The sequence below is a fragment of the Olea europaea genome, unplaced genomic scaffold (genome assembly GCF_002742605.1).
Source record: "Olea europaea var. sylvestris unplaced genomic scaffold, O_europaea_v1 scaffold722, whole genome shotgun sequence".
Classification (NCBI taxonomy): domain Eukaryota; kingdom Viridiplantae; phylum Streptophyta; class Magnoliopsida; order Lamiales; family Oleaceae; genus Olea; species Olea europaea.
Window position 1 is genome coordinate 359471 of NW_019265623.1, and position 19818 is coordinate 379288.

A 19818-nucleotide genomic window follows, 5' to 3' on the forward strand; every position below is an offset into this window, starting at 1 on the left:
TAGGTCTTATAGGTAGCATTTATAGTCCCCTCAAGTATTGGATGATTTTGGGTTGGAATGGGCCGAGAAAGAAATTCAAAAATATCAAAATACGTTTACCCGCATAGACGGCGCCATGGCGCCCAATATGGGCGTCACGGCACTGTCCTTACTGTGAAATTCAGATTCATTGGCACCACGGTGCCCGGTTCGGGTGGAAAATTCCTTCTATGCGTCTTTCAGTATTTTTAGCATAACTTTCTCGTCCGATGTCCAATTGAGGTGATTCAAGGCTTGTTAGAAAGCTAACTCAAAGGGGTACAAATTTTCTTCATTTTTGGCAAGTAAATATATAATTTCGATGCTCTCACGGAGGAGAACACAAATCAATTTTGATATTCCACTTTGGACCAACGGGTCCCACCAAAAAATTGTGCCAAAAGTGAGTCATTTACTCATTTTTCCAACATTGATTTCACAACTTAATTATGCAATTAAATTTCGACGATCGGCAATGTAAGAAAGGAATCAAAGATAAGCTGGACACACCAAAATACTCATCAAGAAAATTCTCTTTTGCATTTTCTTGGTTGTGGTTATTCTAATTACTTCAGAAGTGGCAGCATTTTCTTGGCAGTGATTATTAGATGAATTGAAAGAGGGGAAAAAAGAGAAGGAAAAGAAAAAAAAATTAAGTTATTATAATATTTTCACTCTTCCATGTTATATATTTGTACACAATTATATACACGATGATGTACAAATAATATTACTTAAAATTTTTCAGTTGATGTGACATGTAATTTCCAATGAATATACGATTATATTCAAATTTTATCTCCAATAAGTTCCATCTAAAACTCAAATTTATTTAATAGGAAAGAAAAATAACAAACAGGAAAGCCAAAAAACAAGAAACATGAGAGAGAGTTTAATTTTGTTGACTAATTCCGTCAAATAGAACCTCCACATTTAAACAGACCTAAAGATATTATCATAGTAGATACTAAATTAACTTCCACTATTGTATGAGCATACATAAGAGATGACTATAACTCGTTGGTTTTTATTAGTGAAATTAAAAATAGAAGAAAATAATATTAAAATAATTAAAAGGAAAACTCATCTTTTTCCCTCCATCCACCATTATCGCTCCTCCTTTCTTTCTTCCAAACTCCTACTTCCCCTTCGCTTAGGATAGGAAGGAACCAGAAGCAACTTTGAAGAAGACATAGTTATTTAGAGTTTGGTAGAGCTACTTTTTACTAAAAAATGATCAATTAATCAAATTTCTTAATTTTTAACAACATGTTTTATTCCACATACAATTTTTCTTTTTCACCGTTTGCCACACATTTCATGCAACCCATCAATTTATTTTATTAAGAGAATGCATGGTTAAAAATGAATTTGGAAAACAAAAAATTAATTTTAAAGAATTTGTACCAATCAAGGTCTTGATGTTGTTATGCTATCAACAAGTGAAACCATAAAACATGACACGAACAGATTGAAAATGAAATTCATTATTTTGTGCTTATTAATAAATTATCTAAAGTTTTTATTTTACTTTTGAAAAAAAAAATGCAAATGGTGAAATAGTTTAATTAATATTTTAAGCTTCTTGTGTACATATATATATATATATAGCGGTTCAACCAATAACTCCCCCTCCGTCGCCACCACCTCCGCCCCTCCCGTCGGGGCCTCCCCCTCCGTCGCCACCTCCTCCGCCCCTCCCGTCGGGGCCACCCCCTCCATAGACGACCACAATGACTCCAATATCTCATCACGCCAAAAATGTGGGTTACCCCTCTCTCCATCACCATCTCTGCCACTCTCTCGATCATGATCTCCGCCATCCCCTCTGTCCCCCCATCGTCTGCTGGCTAAATCTCCTCTAAGTGCCGCTACTGTATCCTGAAGGTCGACAACGGAAGACTATAGTATTCCAACATCATGAGATAGATCGTCAACCCTCCCTGTCAACTCTCGTCCCATATCGTCGACCCTTCCTGTCAGATAGTCGACCTTCCCTGCCAGATCGTCGACCCTCCCTGTAAACTCTCGTCCTAGATCATCGACCATCTCCGTCAAATCTCATCGTAGCGTGCCGACCTCCTCTGCTATAAATCTAATCAAACGGGCATACAAATCATCACTGTGCCCCGGAGACACACGGGGGAGGTGTCTGGACAGAGGTGATGCCAATGGCGGCGGCGATGCCCTCGACGGAGGTGATGCCAATGGCGGGGACGATACTCTTGGCGGAGGTGATGCCAATGGTGGCAGCGATGCCCTCGGCGGAGGTGATCGTCAATCAGCTGGACCGCCCTCCTACATAAATAAAATGAAAAATTATTCAATAAATTATTCAATAAATTTATACGTCGACGATATTCAATAAATTATATTTCATTCACATACCCAGTTTAGGTCCAAATTCGGATCAGACATCTCCTTGTCTGGGGTGTGCGGAACCCCTAAATCCCGCATAAGACCCCGAGCCTCCTCTTCGATCGACAGCGTCAACTCAGGTATGATTTCAAACTGACATATTGACATTTTAACTACTTAACGATCATGTAAACAAAATTTTAAACTATGTATAATATAAATCACAAATGCATAATACTTACTTGAGGATCGTCGAGAAGGGTCGATAACTGTTTCCCAGTGGGACATCCCTCCGCTCGCGATGATCTCCAATGATGCATCCGAGGGCAGCGTGTCTCTCCTCGCTACACAAAACGGGCCCCCAGTACAGGAACTGTCTCATACACCCAAATCTGTAACACATACACTTATTAAGCATCAATGTAATACACTAAAACTTTAACTTTGATTATATTAAACATTTACCTACATCGCTAAGGACAATCCATATGTATCGTATTTACGCATCGACCCCCTGGGCCTCGAGTGCGATCTGGTGAACACATGTACGGTGTCTTCGTAGCATCTTCGGCCCCATGGATAGTTGTTGAACGCATCGATGTCGTCAACAACTTGCAAATGAAAAATGTCAATGGCAGTCTTCTTGTGATGACACCTCATTACACTCTCGAGGATGTAGACTAGCCCAAGCTTCAATCTATTTAGCATATGGTCGCACCCCCTGATCGCGACCATCAAGTCAGGTAGAAGCACCGACCCATGTCCCTGGAAGTACGTCTCGTACAGCCTATTGCTTCTCTCCATAGCTGCATCGTCGCCCATAATCCTCATTCCAGTGATCAATGTAAACTCAAATATCGAAAAACTGACGACCTTGCCCCCGAGGTCGAACTGGAGAGAATCGCCGTCGACTCGCCTCAGAAGCCAACATAGAAGTGCATCAATGATTTGTCCTGAGTACTGCACCTCTCGCAACTGGTACAGTGGCCACAAGAAGGACTGTCGTAGCATATCTCCTTGCTAATCATCAAGCAGTTCCAACACAGCAGTAAAACTCTCAAAACTACTGTTTCAAGTAGCTTTCCTCGGCATCCGTCTCAACTCTGCATCTAAATGATACTCCATCCTGCAAAAATTCAAATGTTATAGCATTGAATAAGAGATAACAAAAGAAAGCATAATCTCACAAAATCAAGAAAAGTGAACTCTAAGTACCATACAATCACAAATATTACATTTGAAAAATATATTTACAAAAAACAACAAATCAAATTAAATGTATTGTCAAAAAAATTAAAGAATATAAATATTATTTAAATAAATTGAAAAAAAATCAAAGATTTTCATAAAAGAACAATAAAAGAAACAAAACAAATTGTTAATTTCGAACAATATTATGTATTCAATTATTAAATCATATAAAAAAAGGAAATTATAAAAATTAAATAATTAAATAAAATAATTATTATTTGAAAAATATATTTACAAACAAAAAATTTCAAATTAAATACATTTTCGAAAAATGTAAAGACTATTTATATTATTTAAATAAATTTGAAAAAATAAATTAAAGATTATTTCATAAAAAAAAAAAAAAGGAACAACACAAAATTGTTAATTTTAGAATATTTCAATTATTAAATTATATAAAAGACAAATATAAAAATTAAATAAATAATTACTTTACATTTTCAAAAAATGTAAAGACTATTTATATTATTTAGATAAATTTGAAAAAATAAATTAAAGATTATTTCATAAAAAAAAAAGGAACAACACAAAATTGTTAATTTTAGAATATTTCAATTATTAAATTATATAAAAGACAAATATAAAAAATAAATAAATAATTACTTTACCTTTTTTTTAAAATGTAAAGACTATTCATATTATTTAAATAAATTTGAAAAATAAATTAAATATAATTTCATAAAAAAAAAGAATCAACATTGTTAATTTTACAATATTTCAATTATTATATTATATTGACAATGATAAAAATTAAATAAATAAATAACATAATTACTATTTAATCAAATAAAAAATTTAATTAATTACAAAAATTATACAAAAAAATAATAATTAAATATTCAGTCTGGGCCGACTGTGACAAATTTGGTCCGACTGTTTTACAATCGGCCTGAGTGTGAGCCGACTGTTAACAGTCGTGTAAGCCGACTGTTCGGACTTCCAACCGGAAATCGCCATTGTCGGCGCTGTGAGCTCCAAAAATTGTAAAAAATTCACATTTTTCACACTCCTAGCATGCACACATTGTCGGCGCTGTGAGCTCCAAAAATTGTAAAAAATTCACATTTTTCACACTCCTAGCATGCACACAATCTAATTACTCATGCCCATAGATCTAATTAAACCGAATAATGTAAGGAAAATGCTAATTTTACTTATTCAATAAATTTTCTACCTAAACAAAAAGTGATGAAAACGGACCAGTTCTTTTATTTTCGGTGTAGATCAGGTTGTTGATTGCGACGTTGGTGTAGTTGCCGATGGTTGATCGGTTAAATTTCTGGCGACTGTTCGTCGGTCGGTCAGAAATAATTTTTCAAACAGTCTGAAGGGTAAAATCGCCTTTTACTGTGAAGTTTTTTTTAAACTAAATTTGTTTTTTTTAATTCATTTAATGGGTCAAAGGCCAATGTCAAATTTTGCTACAGTGGAAGAGCCATTTTCGTGTATTTTCTCGTTCCTTTCCTGTCTTTTAAGCGTGTATTATTTTTTTGGGAAAATTTCATAAGTATAGCATATTTCAAAATTAAGAAAATAAGTTTCAAACTTCAAAAATCAGATTTTTATTAAAATTTATTTATGATTTAATTAATTAATTATATTTAGGTCACATATTTATACAATTTAGTCACAAATTAACAATTTAATTAGTCAATTATTATTTTTTGGTCACAAATTAAAAATTTTATGTCATAAATTATTTTACGATCACAAGTCAAAAAATTTTGTAGGTCACAGCTTTTTAATCGGTCACAAATAAAAAATTAATTAGTTACGAATTAATTTTTAGTCACAACTTATTAAATTATTGGTTACAACTTATTTTTATGTCACAAATAAAAAATTTGATAGGTCACATATTATTTTTCAGTCACAAATAAAAAAATTTGTAGGTCACAGATCACAAATATTATAGGTCACAAGTTATTAAACAGTCACAAATTATTAATTTTTTAGGTCACACATTATTTCTTGGTCACAATTTATCTTTTTCATTAGTCACAGATTAATCAATTCACTGTCACAATCAACCAAATAATATGTGACCATTACCAACACTTACGACCACCACTTCAACGCTGTCTCCAACAGCACCACCACGTTGGTCACAAATTAACCAATTTTTATGTCACACATTATTTTTTTGTCACAACTTATCTTTTTTATTAGTCAAATGTTAACCAATTTAATGGTCACAATCAACCAAATAATTTGTGGCCACTGCTAACACTTGTGACCACCACTTTACCACTGCCTCCAACACCACAACCACCCATTCCAGCCCAACTACAAAACCATAAATCCCACAAGTGACAAAAGAACCAACATAGCCACAAATCCAAGCCCTTATCCAATACGCCTCTCACCTGCCAACCACCAATACTTGTATCCTCAATTGTCACCTCCAAATTCCACCACCACCTCTACATCACTAATTTTCGTTGATCGCTATGCTCCAACAGTCCTTTCTCCGCCTCACGTCAGTCCGTCACTGACTTTTCTTCTCCAACGGCAGCATACACAACCTAGCTCCATCTGTCGACCAAGTTTCCACGCACTCCGCTCCTCACACCACCGCACTACCAACGAAAAATCCTCGAAGTCAACGTCACTGCTACCGCCACCACACCACTACACCACCACCAAAAAATTCCCAAACTCGACGTCGTCTTGTTGCCACAACCATCACCACTATCTATTTCAACTTTCACCAATACAACCACCTTAAATCAACCATTTCCTTCAACTTTACCCAAAAAAAAAAAAAACCAGCACCACCACCGCCTCAAAGCACCGCAAACACCACCACAACAACTGCACGCAACCAACAAAACCTCAAACCAAAATTTTCGGCACCAAATTGCGATCAGATCTTGACCAGATTTTCCCAAATTTTTCAGTGTGAGTAGCCGCAATGCTACGAGCGTTTTCTTCAGGGAAGAGAGAGAGAGAGAATATTGGGAATAAATTAGGGTTTGTGTGTGTAATGGGGTATATATATTTAGCAAAAATATTTATTTAAAAAAAATATTAATTAAAATAAAATTTTTGACTTTTGAAAGATTAAACTATCCATCTTTCTAACAGTCTCTGTTTATTCAAATCTGGGTATGATGATATGTCAGATATTAAACTTTCTATTGATGCGCCGAAACTAGAAATTTTAATTACCTAGGTAAGTCCCTTGAGTTCAACTTGATGAAGAAACTTAAGTTTCTTGCCGAGTGCAAATTCTTATTGTAGAGAATGTGCAAGATCGGGAGGCAGTGTGCAATTTTATTGATAGTTTCAGCGGTGTGAAGTCTCTCTGTTTGTCAGAAGATGCTATACTGGTAAAATCTAACGCTGAAAATTCATATTCTAATAATAGAATTAGTTATGTTAGTATATTTTTCTCACTCTCTTTTATTTTCACGAAGGCTACGTACTCAAGTCCATTGAATTCCGTGTTAGAATATGTGACGACTTTGGAGTTGGTGGTTGTTGATTCCAGAACAGTGCGGGGCATCCTTGGAAGTGCTTCCCAACTTAAAGAGCTGATCATTCATTCGATGAGGTATAATTTTCTAGATTAGCAAGCAAATTATAAATTTTTTACTACACTAATTTTTTCTTCAACAGCATGCTTGCTTAGGCACTCGTACATCAACTCTAGCAGGGGATGTAGCTCTATATCGTTTGCCAGTTATCGTGTTTGGTAGAACACCTTAGGAGGATTGAATTTTCCATATTCAGTGATAAACCACATGATATTCTGCTGATAGAGTACTTTCTAAGGCACGGGAAGTTGCTGAAAAGATGGTATTTTCTGGACTGCAAGACATAGCTCCAAATATTCTAGCATTCAAAGAAAAAATTGAAAGATTCAGTAAATGTTCAGAGTGCAAGTTTGATTACAGAAATCTATAGGAAATTAGGACGCCTACATTTCAAATATTCCGTAACGATTAAGAACATACATATATGTCATGTTTTTTCGGCCACGATTGTTGCATTCAGAGCAAGTATTTTTTTCCCTAAAGAATTTTACTCGACTCCTAGCATTACTGATGTTTGGTAGATAGATTTCTTAAAATGTCCATAAAGGTGAGTGAAAAAATGAAGGAATTTGAAAGGGTCATATGTAGAGACATTATAGAAAAATCAGGATACAGTAGAAAAGAAGTATATCCGAGTATTATATTTCCATTTTAGATGAATTACAACGGAGGTCACCCGATTGTGGGATTGTAGGTGGCAGTGGCAATAGAAAGAGTATATGGAAGAACAAAAAAGATTATGCTGACCAGCTAGTTTGAAGTGACATTTGCTTCGTAATTTCCTATGAAAGTGACATCTAACTAGCTCCATTTCGTTTGTGTGCACAAAGGATAGAATATAATTTGGATTTGACTTGTTATACGTAGTATTTGATTCTGGTCTCATGAACAGGAGTCGGCAAAAATATGGACAACTTAAACACAAGGTAAGGCCCACAAAAGAACAATAACGCATATTTTCAGAAAATTAACCAAGTGGGTTGGGAAGGCAACAGGACAGGACATCTACATTGTTTACTACCTTGATTATATATATTTTATTTAATTTTTACTTCTTTATTAGAGTAATATGGAAATTGAGCTAATAGGTTTGGACATAAAAAAGTTGGATTGAAGCGTTTCTAACAATTAGACCAACAGTCCATAGTTGAATGGGCTATATTTAATTACTGAAGTTTGAATTATATAGATCTAGTCAAATCTCCAATTTAGGATTTGAGTTATGCAAAAATGGTTCTGAGTCACAGTACTAGGGTTACAGGCAGATGTGTGCTATAAATAAGTCCTCATGTAATAATTTTCTATATACCTGTAGTCACAATGTCGGAACACACAGTAAAAGTGCGTTGTGCGTTTTGCTCCAATAGACAAACCCTAATCGAACATAATTGCTTCTACATTATTGGTTGGGTGTGAGATTATATCATTTAATAACTCTCATGATGGTAGAGATGGATGCATGCTTAACAAATAATTCATTCATATAAATAATTATTATATTTTGCATGTATTCTAAAAATTGAAGAAATTTGCATCCTATTTTGATTGGTCAAGATAAAGATTAAATTTGGGGTGTGGCTATATACATCCACAGTTTTTATATATTCATCTCACTCTATATTCATTCCTATTAAAATATTAAAATTTAAAAAAAAATTACTATTGTCATTCACGTCACATTTCAATATTGTACTTATTAAATTATTTATTTAAACATTATATATCCACACAGATTTTATATATTCATCCCACTCTAAATGGTAAATACATCCCTAATATAATTTCAAAATTTTAAAAAATCACTATATTCCTCCCTAATACATATAACATAAACTTTCTTATAATTCAATAATTAATTCTATAGACAAAATTATAATGCAAATAAAATTAAAAATCCCGTAGGTGTGTTATTTGCCACATGAATTGGTTCGTTATATTTGATTGATGAATATTCATTTTTGTATTTGATAAAAATAAACATTTTGTGGTTATGAATAATTTTGAAATAAATAAACTTTATATATGAATTTGAAATAAATGATAAAGTTAGTATGCTTTAATTAAGGCTAACCACGTCATAGCTCTAAAGTGAATATGTTAGATAATGCTTCCAAAATCACAAGTGTTGGCCATCATCACAATAATAATTTGCGTAAAAATTATATGATAAAAAATCATTTACAACAATAATAATAAGTGTTATCATTACATCTTTCGCAACCTATGATCTATGCCAGTCAATTATCTTTGATATAGTTTTATCTTTTTTCTACTAGAGACCTAATGTAACACCTTGCATTTTTCTTACCATGTGGACCTAAACTTATCATTTAGCAAATGAAAATGTCTAGATTCGTCGTTACACTAAAAGTCCAAAGGTTGAAGTGGTTTACTCGACTCGCTTATTTGCATAAATGATTATTTACTTACGTACACTTTTAGAATTTATCGTAAATTATTTGGGTCGAATATTTAAGTATTTTTAAAGTTGACGAAATATAACAAATATTATACTTGTTTTGTATCTCGTGTTAAATAATATAATTTATGCTCAAGAAAAAGTAATTTAGAGCTAGTTATGCCCGAGTTATTCTAATAGAAAGGAAAGGTATCATTCTCAAATATTTTATTAATATATATTGTTGATCCCGACGGGTTGTAAAGAATGAAGTTAATGGAGCAATATGAAGTAATAAGGATTACAACAATATAACAATTTATATTAAGGTTTAAAATAAAGAAGAAATTCGACAATATGGTGAGAATTACGACGACACAGCAATAAGACTTCTACTAAACTAAAAGAGGAGACGTATATTTATAGTACACGAGTCTAACCCTAAAAGTTGACAAAAGATTGAAACTAGGTCAAGAAAACACGTAAAAATAAAAATCGGCGCCGCACGCATGGAGCAATTGGTGCAGCTTCGAGAAGTCACTGGACACCAGTATGTAATCACATGGACCATCGCCAAAATACCCAGGTTTTCTTTCCTTCTTCTTGGCATCAATTGGTATTCTTCCATATCCACGATCAATACGCAATCTTCAAGATTCCCATTCCTAATTTGGGGCATCCAACCTAACAATCTCTACTTTGATCCAAATTTCGGTGCAACGAACGAAACTCCTAGATTTCAAATCCATCTGCCTCAAAATGGGCAAACTCCCCAGCACAGTAATCAAAACTCTCCATCTCTTCTTCTATCATTGCTTATTGTTTAAGGGCTGCCATCTGCGACTGCTCACGGTAGCTGATTTACTCTCAATCTAACATATTTCAGTTCGTTGAATCTCGGCTAACTATTGCTTTTCCAGCTTACCTTTCTGATTCATAGTCTTCTATTTCTATATCCCAGTAGTCTAACTTTTCATCGCTTTACTATTTTTTGAATAACGCTTAAACTATTGCTAGAGTAGAAAAATTCTGCATTTAAATGGTTATCTTCTATTAAACAAAACAGTGCAAGGTCCATCCAACAGTAGAATTAGACATCCGTCATATTGGTGCTGAACTTACATGTTGGATTCGGATTCTGTGTCCAAAAATTTGGATTTGTTTAGGATAAGACAGAATTAGGAGTTGGTTCAATCAATTTTCAATATCTAAGCATTTCTCATGTTTTCTTCGACTCACTTTCTTTTCAATTGTGCTGCATAAAAAGGTGTCTTCATGGTAGTAAACTGAAACTTGCTACTTAGTTTCTTCTGGGTCTTTAGTTTACCAATTTGCTGGATATCATCTTAATGCATTAGCTCTACTCTTATTGTTTAGAGTTATCTTTCTGTTTCTAATTTCAGCAACCATGGTGTGGGCTTGCGGGTTCCTCTTGATCTGGTCATTGACCACTCAGTTCAAGTCAATGTTGCTAGATCAGAAAATGTTGTCCAAGCAAATATGGAGCTTGAGTTCCAGAGGAGCAAGGAGAGATTTTCGTTTCTTAAGTGGGGATCTAATGCTTTTCACAATATGCTTGTTGTTCCTCCAGGTTCTGGTATATTCAGGATGGTATCTATTTCATCTCATTTATGTAATATATATAACATCAACCAATTTCTTTTGGGCTCTTATTTCCTCATCTATTTTCCACCTGATGCCAATATTGTGATACTATTTAGGCGTTGCTGGTTGGGGAGTCCACAATTTATTATTGTACAGTGTTCGTAAACGTGTGATTATTGTATTGCTCCGAGTGCCTAGTCATTCACAGGTTTTTCTTTCTTTAGGGATCGCCCCGCCCCACCCCACCCGAATGGGGCAAATAAACCCGCCCTGAACGTGTTAGCGGGGTCGGGCAAGGCGGGGCGAGGATGCCCCACCTCGAACCTGTCTCGTGAAGAAAAAAATTAAAATTTTTTTTATTTCTAGCCAATTAACTCGTTAAAAATCCATTTTGAATTTGAATTTTATTCTCTAATAATAACATAATTCGAAAATTAAAAAAAAAAATTAAACGGGGCAACAAACAGGGAAAAAAGTAGCGTGTTTTGGCCAAATGCGCCCCGCCCTGTTGCTATCACTATCTTTCTTAAACATGTCCAGTCGAAAAAATTTTGAAGATAGGGGAAGCTGAGAAGAATTCCCATATTACACTAAAAAAGAAGTAAAAATTAAATAAAATATATATAATCGGGGTAGTAAACAATGTAGATGTTCTGTCTTGTTGCCTTCCATACCCACTTGGTTAATTTTCTAAAGATATGCGTTATTGTTCTTTTGTGGGTCCTTACCTTGTGTTTAAGTTGTCCATATTTTTGTTGACTCCTGTTTATGAGACCAGAATCAAATGCTACGTATGGCAAGTCAAATCCAAATCATATTCTATCCTTTGTGCACACAAATGAAATGGAGCTAGTTAGATGTCACTTTCATAGAAAATTACAAAGCAGATGTCACTTTTAAACTAGCTGGTCAGCATAATCCTTTTTGTTCTTCCATATACTCTTTCTATTGCCACTGCCACCTGCAGCCCCACCATCGGGTGACCTCCGTTGTAATTCATCTAAAATGGAAATATAACACTCGTATATACTTCTTTTCTACTGCTTCCTGATTGTTCTATAATTCATCTAAAATGGAGCTAGTTAGATGTCACTTTTAAACTAGCTGGTCAGCATAATCCTTTTTGTTCTTCCATATACTCTTTCTATTGCCACTGCCACCTGCAGCCCCACCATCGGGTGACCTCCGTTGTAATTCATCTAAAATGGAAATATAACACTCGTATATACTTCTTTTCTACTGCTTCCTGATTGTTCTATAATGTTTCTACACATGACCCTTTCAAATTCCTTCATTTTTTCACTTTCCTTTATGGACATTACAAGAAATCTATCTGCCAAACATCCGGGGGCGGATTCAATGGTGGGCTGCACTTGGCTACAGCCCACTGTCACCCAGGCCCAGATGCAACAATTTATTATTATGTTTGAATTGTATTCAATTTAACCACATTAGCCCACCAACAAGTAAATTTAGTGGGTAGCCTATCTAAAAAAAATCTTTAATCTGTAGCCCACTAATTCTATATAATTTTAGGCCCAATAATAATACCCATTAGTTAGTCCATTACTCATTTTCTTATTCTGATTTACGTGTATAATCCCCTTTCTTTTCCATTTGGCCATTCCTGTTTTCCTTTGCAAAACCAATTCAAACAATTCCCAAAAATCAAAAATCAAAATCCCTAAATCTTTTCACTTTGCCCCTACCCGTAGCAGCACTGAATGGAACCGTTGATTGCAGACTCACTGCCAGCCTGCGCCCTATTGACTGTAGTGAGTGACGGTGAGTCCATGACCCTTTTTCAAATCCGAATGTTAAACTGAATTTGTGTATTTTGAATAATTAGTTTTACTAAAGCCCTTTTTATATAGGATTCAATGTAGAGTAATTTTTCGAGAACAATTATGTGTTTTATGTACAGTTATTTAAAGATTTCTTCAGCTGTTCGTGCTAGATTTTACTAGTAATATGGTGATTGGTGAGTAATCGCATCCAGATTTCTCCATAAAAATCCTGGTACAATGGATTGCCTTTTCTTTTGTGAACTATTCTTTCTTGGTAAAATGCAGACTTTTTCGTATCAAATTTGAAATATTATCGATCACTAGAGGTGGCTTGATGTTTAAAATGGTTATTTGAAACATATTGTCTTCTTTTAATTAGTTTTGGGATAGAGGTTGGTTTTTGACTTTATTTCATATTAATTTACTGGATGCTAAGATGTTTTTGAAAGTTTAAAAGAGATTAATATTGATGTTAATTTTGCTCTTGGTAAGTTATTGTAAATGATCCGTTTCATTTTGGGTCTACTTCTAGATTATCAGAGAAGGGCGAAGAGTGGATTTGATACAGGATATGGGTTTGAAACCGCGACTACTAGAATTAAGGCGACCCCTGATGGCAAGTATCTAATAGCATGGTATCTATTTTTTATGATTTTTAGCCCACCGTTATAGTAATTCTTGGCTTCGCCCTTGCAAACATCAGTAATGCTAGGAGTTGAGTAAAATTCTTCAGTCAATATTCAGGGGAAAAAAAAATACTTGCTCTGAATGCAACAAATGTGTCCGAAAAAACATGCCATATATTTATGTTCTTGATCGTAGTGGAATATTTGTAATGTAGTCATCCTAATTTCCTATAGATTTTTGTAATCAAACTTGCGCTCTGAACATTTGCTAAATCCTTCAATTTTTTCTTTGAATGCTGGAATATTTGGAGCTATGCATAGCAGCCCAGAAAATACCATCTTTTCAGCATCTTCCCGTGCCTTAGAAAGTACTCTATCAGCAGAATATCATACGGTTTATCACTGAATATGGAAAATTCAATCCTCCTAAGGTGTTCTACCAAATAGGATGACACAGTGTCTGGTGAACGATATAGAGCTACATTCCCTGTTAGAGTAGATGCCCGAGTGTCTAAGTAAGCATACTGTTGAAGAAAAATTAGTGTTAAAAAATTTATCATTTGCTTGCTAATCTAGAAAATAATTATAGCTCACCTAATGAATGATCGGCTCTTTAAGTTGTGAAGCACTTCCAAGGATGCCCCAAACTATTTTGGAATCAGCAAACCACCAACTCCTAAGTCGTCACATATTCTGACACGGAATTCATTGGACTTGGGTACGTAGCCTTCGTGAAAATAAAAGAGAGTGAGAAAAGTATACTAACATAACTAATTCTATTATTAGAATATGAGTTCTCAGCGTTAGATTTTACCAATATAGCATCTTCTGACAAAGAGACTTCACATCGCTGAAGCTATCGATAAAATTGCACACTGCTTCCCGATCTTGCACATCCTTTACAATAAGAATTTGCACTCTGGCAAGAAACTTAAGTTTTTTCATCAAGCTGAACTCAAGCGACTTACCTAGGTAATTAAAAATTTCTAGTTTCGACGCATCAATAGAAAGTTTAGTGTCTGACATATTATCATAACCAGATTTGAAAAAAAAAACTTTTTGAGGTTTTGTATGGTAATATCAAAAACTTTTGGGTCCTAGTGAACCAGATAAAGACAACTCTTCTAGAGATTTACAATCTGTGAAGAACCGTCTCATTGAATCACTATTAACAGCACTTGAGGTGCTGAAACTTAGAGGACATATTGTTTTTGATGTCCCCGAAGTTGCATCCTTACTTAATTTGAAGGTGTTCCACTCTGTAGATTTAATCCTACCTGATAGTGATTCAATTAGACGGTTCTTCACATGTTGTAAATCTTTGGAAGAGTTGTCCTTATCTGGTTCACTGGGACACATAAAAGTTTTTGATATTACCATGCAGAACATTAAAAAGTTTTTTTTTCTTCCTTCAAATCTGGTTATGATGATATGTCAAACACTAAACTTTCTATTGATGCGTTGAAACTAGAAATTTTTAATTACCTAGGTAAGTCGCTTGAGTTCAGCTTGATGAAGAAACTTAAGTTTCTTGCTAGAGTGCAGTAGAGAATGTGCAAGATCGGGAGGCAGTGTGCAATTTTATCGACAGCTTCAGCGGTGTGAAGTTTCTTTGTAAGAAGATGCTATACTTTAAAATTTAACGCTGAGAACTCATATTCTAATAATAGAATTAGTTATGTTAGTATACTTTTCTCACTCACTTTTATTTTCACGAAAGCTACATACCCAAGTCCATTGAATTCCGTGTTAGAATATTTGATGACTTTGGAGTAGGTGGTTGCTGATTCCAGAATAGTTCGGGCCATCCTTGGAAGTGCTTCCCAACTTAAAGAGCCGATCATTCATTCGGTGAGCTATAATTGTTTTCTAGATTAGCAAGCAAATGATAAATTTTTTAACACTAATTTTTTCTTCAACAGTATGCTTACTTAGACACTCGGGCATCTACTCTAGCAGGGAATGTAGCTCTATATCGTTCACCGGACACTGTGTTATCCTGTTTGGTAAAACACCTTAGGAGGATTGAATTTTCCATATTCAGTGATAAACCGCATGATATTCTGCTGATAGAGTACTTTCTAAGGCACGAGAAGATGCTGAAAAGATGGTATTTTCTGGACTGTAATGCATAGCTCCAAATATTCCAGCATTCAAAGAAAAAATTGAAGGATTCAGTAAATGTTCAGAGTGCAAGTTTGATTACAAAAATCTATATGAAATTAAGATGACTACATTTCAAATATTCCGTTACGATCAAGAACATAAATATGTGGCATTTTTTCGGCCACATTTGTTGCATTCAGAGCAAGTATTTTTTTCCTCTGAATATTGACGGAAGAATTTTACTCGACTCCTAGCATTATTGATGTTTGGCAGATAGATTTCTTGTAATGTCCATAAAGGAAAGTGAAAAAATGAAGGAATTTGAAAGGGTCATGTGTAGAGACATTATAGAAAAATCAGGATGCAATAGAAAAAAGTATATATGAGTGTGATATTTCCATTTTAGATGAATTACAATGGAGGTCACCCGATGGTGGGGTTGCAGGTGGCAGTGGTAATAGAAAGAGTATATGGAAGAACAAAAAGGATTATGCTGACCAGCTAGTTTAACAGTGACATCTGCTTTGTAATTTTCTATGAAAGTGACATCTAACTAGCTCCATTTCATTTGTGTGCACAAAGGATAGAATATAATTTGGATTTGACTTGTCATACGTAGCATTTGATTCTGGTCTCATAAACAGGAGTCAGCAAAAATATGGACAACTTAAACACAAGGGAAGGACCCACAAAAGAACAATAACGCATATATTCAGAAAATTAACCAAGTGGGTAGAGAAGGCAACAGGACAGGACATCTACATTGTTAACTACCCCGATTATATATATTTTATTTAATTTTTACTTCTATTTTAGAGTAATATGGGAATTGAGCTAATAGGTTTGGACACAAAAAAGTTGGACTAAAGTGTTTCTAAACAAATTTTGACTCCTCTTCATCCCCGCACTAATTGTGTGGCTCAAATTGACATCCCTACAAGTCATCAAAGCTCTGAGGTCATTTTCATTTCAAATGTACGTTACTGTGTATAAAGAAATATAGACTTTAAGAATGTTTTTTGTTTTTATTAAAATTGGCTCTCTTAATTCCAAATTATTTTGAAAGATCTAGTCAAAGATAATTGCTTCGTGTTAGCAAACCATGGGTGAAGTGAATCACACTTTTCATGGTTGCACACCACTGAGGAGAATTTTGGCTTCTTTGTAGTTCCTAGGTTCAATTTGGGAAGTGATAAGAGCAACAATGACTTTATGTGCATCGGATAACCATTTATAGGAAATACTAGCATTGAGAGGGTACTGACAACTGGAGAGATCCTGTGCCTTTAGCTTGTCCAACGCTTGAGATGGGTGAAGTGAAGTGGCCTGGTGGCATATGAAGTCCTGAAGATGTGTTGGTGCTTTTCTGATTCGGATTGATATGCGGGGCAAATGGGTTGTAGAAGTTGTGCTTGGTGAGGGACTGAAAGCATCAGTGTCAGTGTTAATTTGGGGCTCATCATGATTAGATTTTTGTGAAAGTTCTTTCTCAGGTTGGATGGTTTGAGAGCCTGTTTCTGGCATTACATTATTATGACTGGTGTTTGAAGTTGCATCGACTGTTTCTTTGTAAGCTATAGGATCTTGGATAAAACTGATGTTGTTATGATTTGATCTTACAGAATCATCCTTATAGGGAAAAAGGTTTTCATAAAAAAACTACGTTCCTAGATATGAAGATTATTTTAGTCTCAAGATCCAGCAAGGTATATCCTTTGACTCCAAAATGATAGCGCCTATGAACACACATTTTTGGGCTCTAGGATAAAATTTGTCTCCCATTGACGATGGTAGTGGCAGCCAAAGACTTTGAGGTGATTGTAAGATGGCCTTTTGTGGAATAAAATTTGGTAAGGACTTTTATCCCTCAACGTGGATGAAGGGTTTCTATTGATGAGATACATTGCAGTTAGGATGCAATGGTTCCAATACTTTAATGGGATTCCACTTTGAAACTTTAAGGCCCTGGCCGTATTAAGGATGTGTTGATGCTTCCTTTCTACGACAGCATTTTGTTGAGGTGTCTCAACACAGGTTCTTTGATGCATAATGCCCTTTTGGAGATAAAATTCTCTCATATTGAATTCTCCATCATTATCCATTCTAATAATCTTAACTTTGGTTTCAAACCGTGTTTCAACCATAGCACATAAGTTATGGAGGGCATTGGTAGCATCTGATTTTAGTCTTAAGGAATAGGCCCACGCGCATCTACTAAAATCATCGACAATGGTTAAGAAATACTTGGAACCATCACTACCAATCTCACTGCAGGGACCCAGATGTCTCAATATAATAATTCGAAACATTTGCGAGTTTTGTGGGTGCTTGTGTGAAAGGGTAATTTGTGCAATTTAGACAAAGGGGGCATATAGAACAAAATTTATTATTAAATGATTTTGAGAATCGAACATCACCATCAACACTAAGAATAAAGTAAGAGGTATGTCCTAATCTGTAATGCCAAACATCAAAATCTTGAATATTAGAGGTGGCTGAAGCAAAGACAGGAATTTGGGTCTGAGTATGCAATTTGTTCAAGTAATCTGATAGTGCTGGAGAGGGAACATCTTTGGTGATCATGTGATATAGCCCTTCCTTTAATTCACCCATGCCGATCGTCTTTCAAGCTGAAAGGTCCTAGATGTAATAGCAACGAGAAAAGAAAATTAGACAACATTTGAGCATTTGTGTTAGTTTCTTAGCAGAAATGAGATTGAATGAAAAGCTAGGTGCACAAAGAACATCTTGAAGTATCTAAGCATCTGTGACCTTTACACTTCCTATATGAGTCACAGGGACCACATTACCATTTGGAAGAGCTATGGAATATGCAACCTCAGCGCGAATTGATGAGTAGAATGAAGTGGAGTAGACCACATGATCTGTTGCTCCTGTTTCGAGTATCCAAGGGACATCTAACTTATCAGGATACTTTGGTTTTATAACAGACATACATAGACATACCAGATAGTTAGTTTATATTCTCATCTGTGGAGGTGGTGCTAATGACACTTTGAGCATTATTGGCTGAGGGATTTTTGTTCTGAGGGTTAGTGACAGGTTTTAGAAGAGCCATGAGCTGTGAAATTTGTTCTTGACTTAAGAACACTTGAGATTTGCTGTTTCCAGCCTCTTGTGCAGGAGATAAAAATGCAGCTGCTTACTGATGCCTTCTCTTTTCCACTGAGTTTGTGACCTGGGGGATAGCCACGGAGTTTGAAGCATTTGATGACCTGGAATCTGACAGTGGGTACAAAATGGTTTGTCTGGGTTTGCCTTGAAGCATCTATCAATTGAGTGTCCTGCAATTACAAAATGTGCAGTAATATCTGTCTTTCTTATGTGCATAAGTATTTTGTCTTCCCTTTTCTTTGAAATTTTCCCTTGCCAAAAGAGCCATGGATTCATGTAAGGATCCTTCAGTTGATATCTCCCATCTTTTTTCTTCCTACTGTATTATTGAGTATACTTCATTCAAGTTGGGAAATGGTTTAATCAACAGGATTTGTGCCTTACTTTCCTTATAAGAATTATTTAAGCCCATAAAAAATTTCATTACCAGATCCCTTTGTTGGTTTTGAATAACTATCCTTAAACCCCCACAATCACAATTAGGCACAGCTTCATAGTTCATGATTTCATCTATAAGTGTCTTGAATTTGGAGAAATAAATGCTTACAGGATCTTGGTTTTGTAGTAACATGGTTATGGCTTGTTTGATTTCGAAGATTCGAGGTGCATTTTGCTGGGCAAAACGTTGCTCCAGTTCAGTTCATAGTTGATGTGCCGTCTCAGCATGTGGTGCTGCATTTGATGTCTATTGCCATTGTGTTAGGCATCCAGGTTATAACTATGTCGTTGCAACGGAACCAGTGTTCCATGAGTGGGTCGTTTGGATTTGCTGGTTCACTTAAGCTTCCATCAATGAATCCCAGTTTATTTTTGATTCGCAATGCTCTTTTCATTGATCGTGCTCATGAATGATAATTGTTAGCATCCAAGGTATGAGTAACAAGTAGGGCTCCAGTATTGTCATTGCTTCTAATGAAATATGGGCTGTTAGGTTGAGTGGGATCAAGATTTGTAGTATTTGACGTGTTTCCAGATTGAGCATCATTTGGATTTTG

General features: G+C 35.2%; 1 protein-coding gene across 10 annotated transcripts in view; it reads left to right on the forward strand.

Moving 5' to 3' along the window:
• LOC111390864 overlaps window positions 1-19818 on the forward strand; it is a 45481-nt gene that overhangs the window by 23101 nt on the left and 2562 nt on the right. Inside the window, exon 3 of one of the 10 annotated variants that reach the window (XM_023015995.1) lies at window positions 10968-11374. The exons of the other annotated variants lie outside the window; for them this stretch is intronic. Within the exon in view, the coding sequence (XP_022871763.1) occupies window positions 10968-11275 (308 nt within the window). The 3' untranslated portion in view covers window positions 11276-11374. Of the gene's footprint in view, window positions 1-10967; window positions 11375-19818 lie in introns of those variants that run through there. 10 annotated transcript variants of the gene reach the window in all.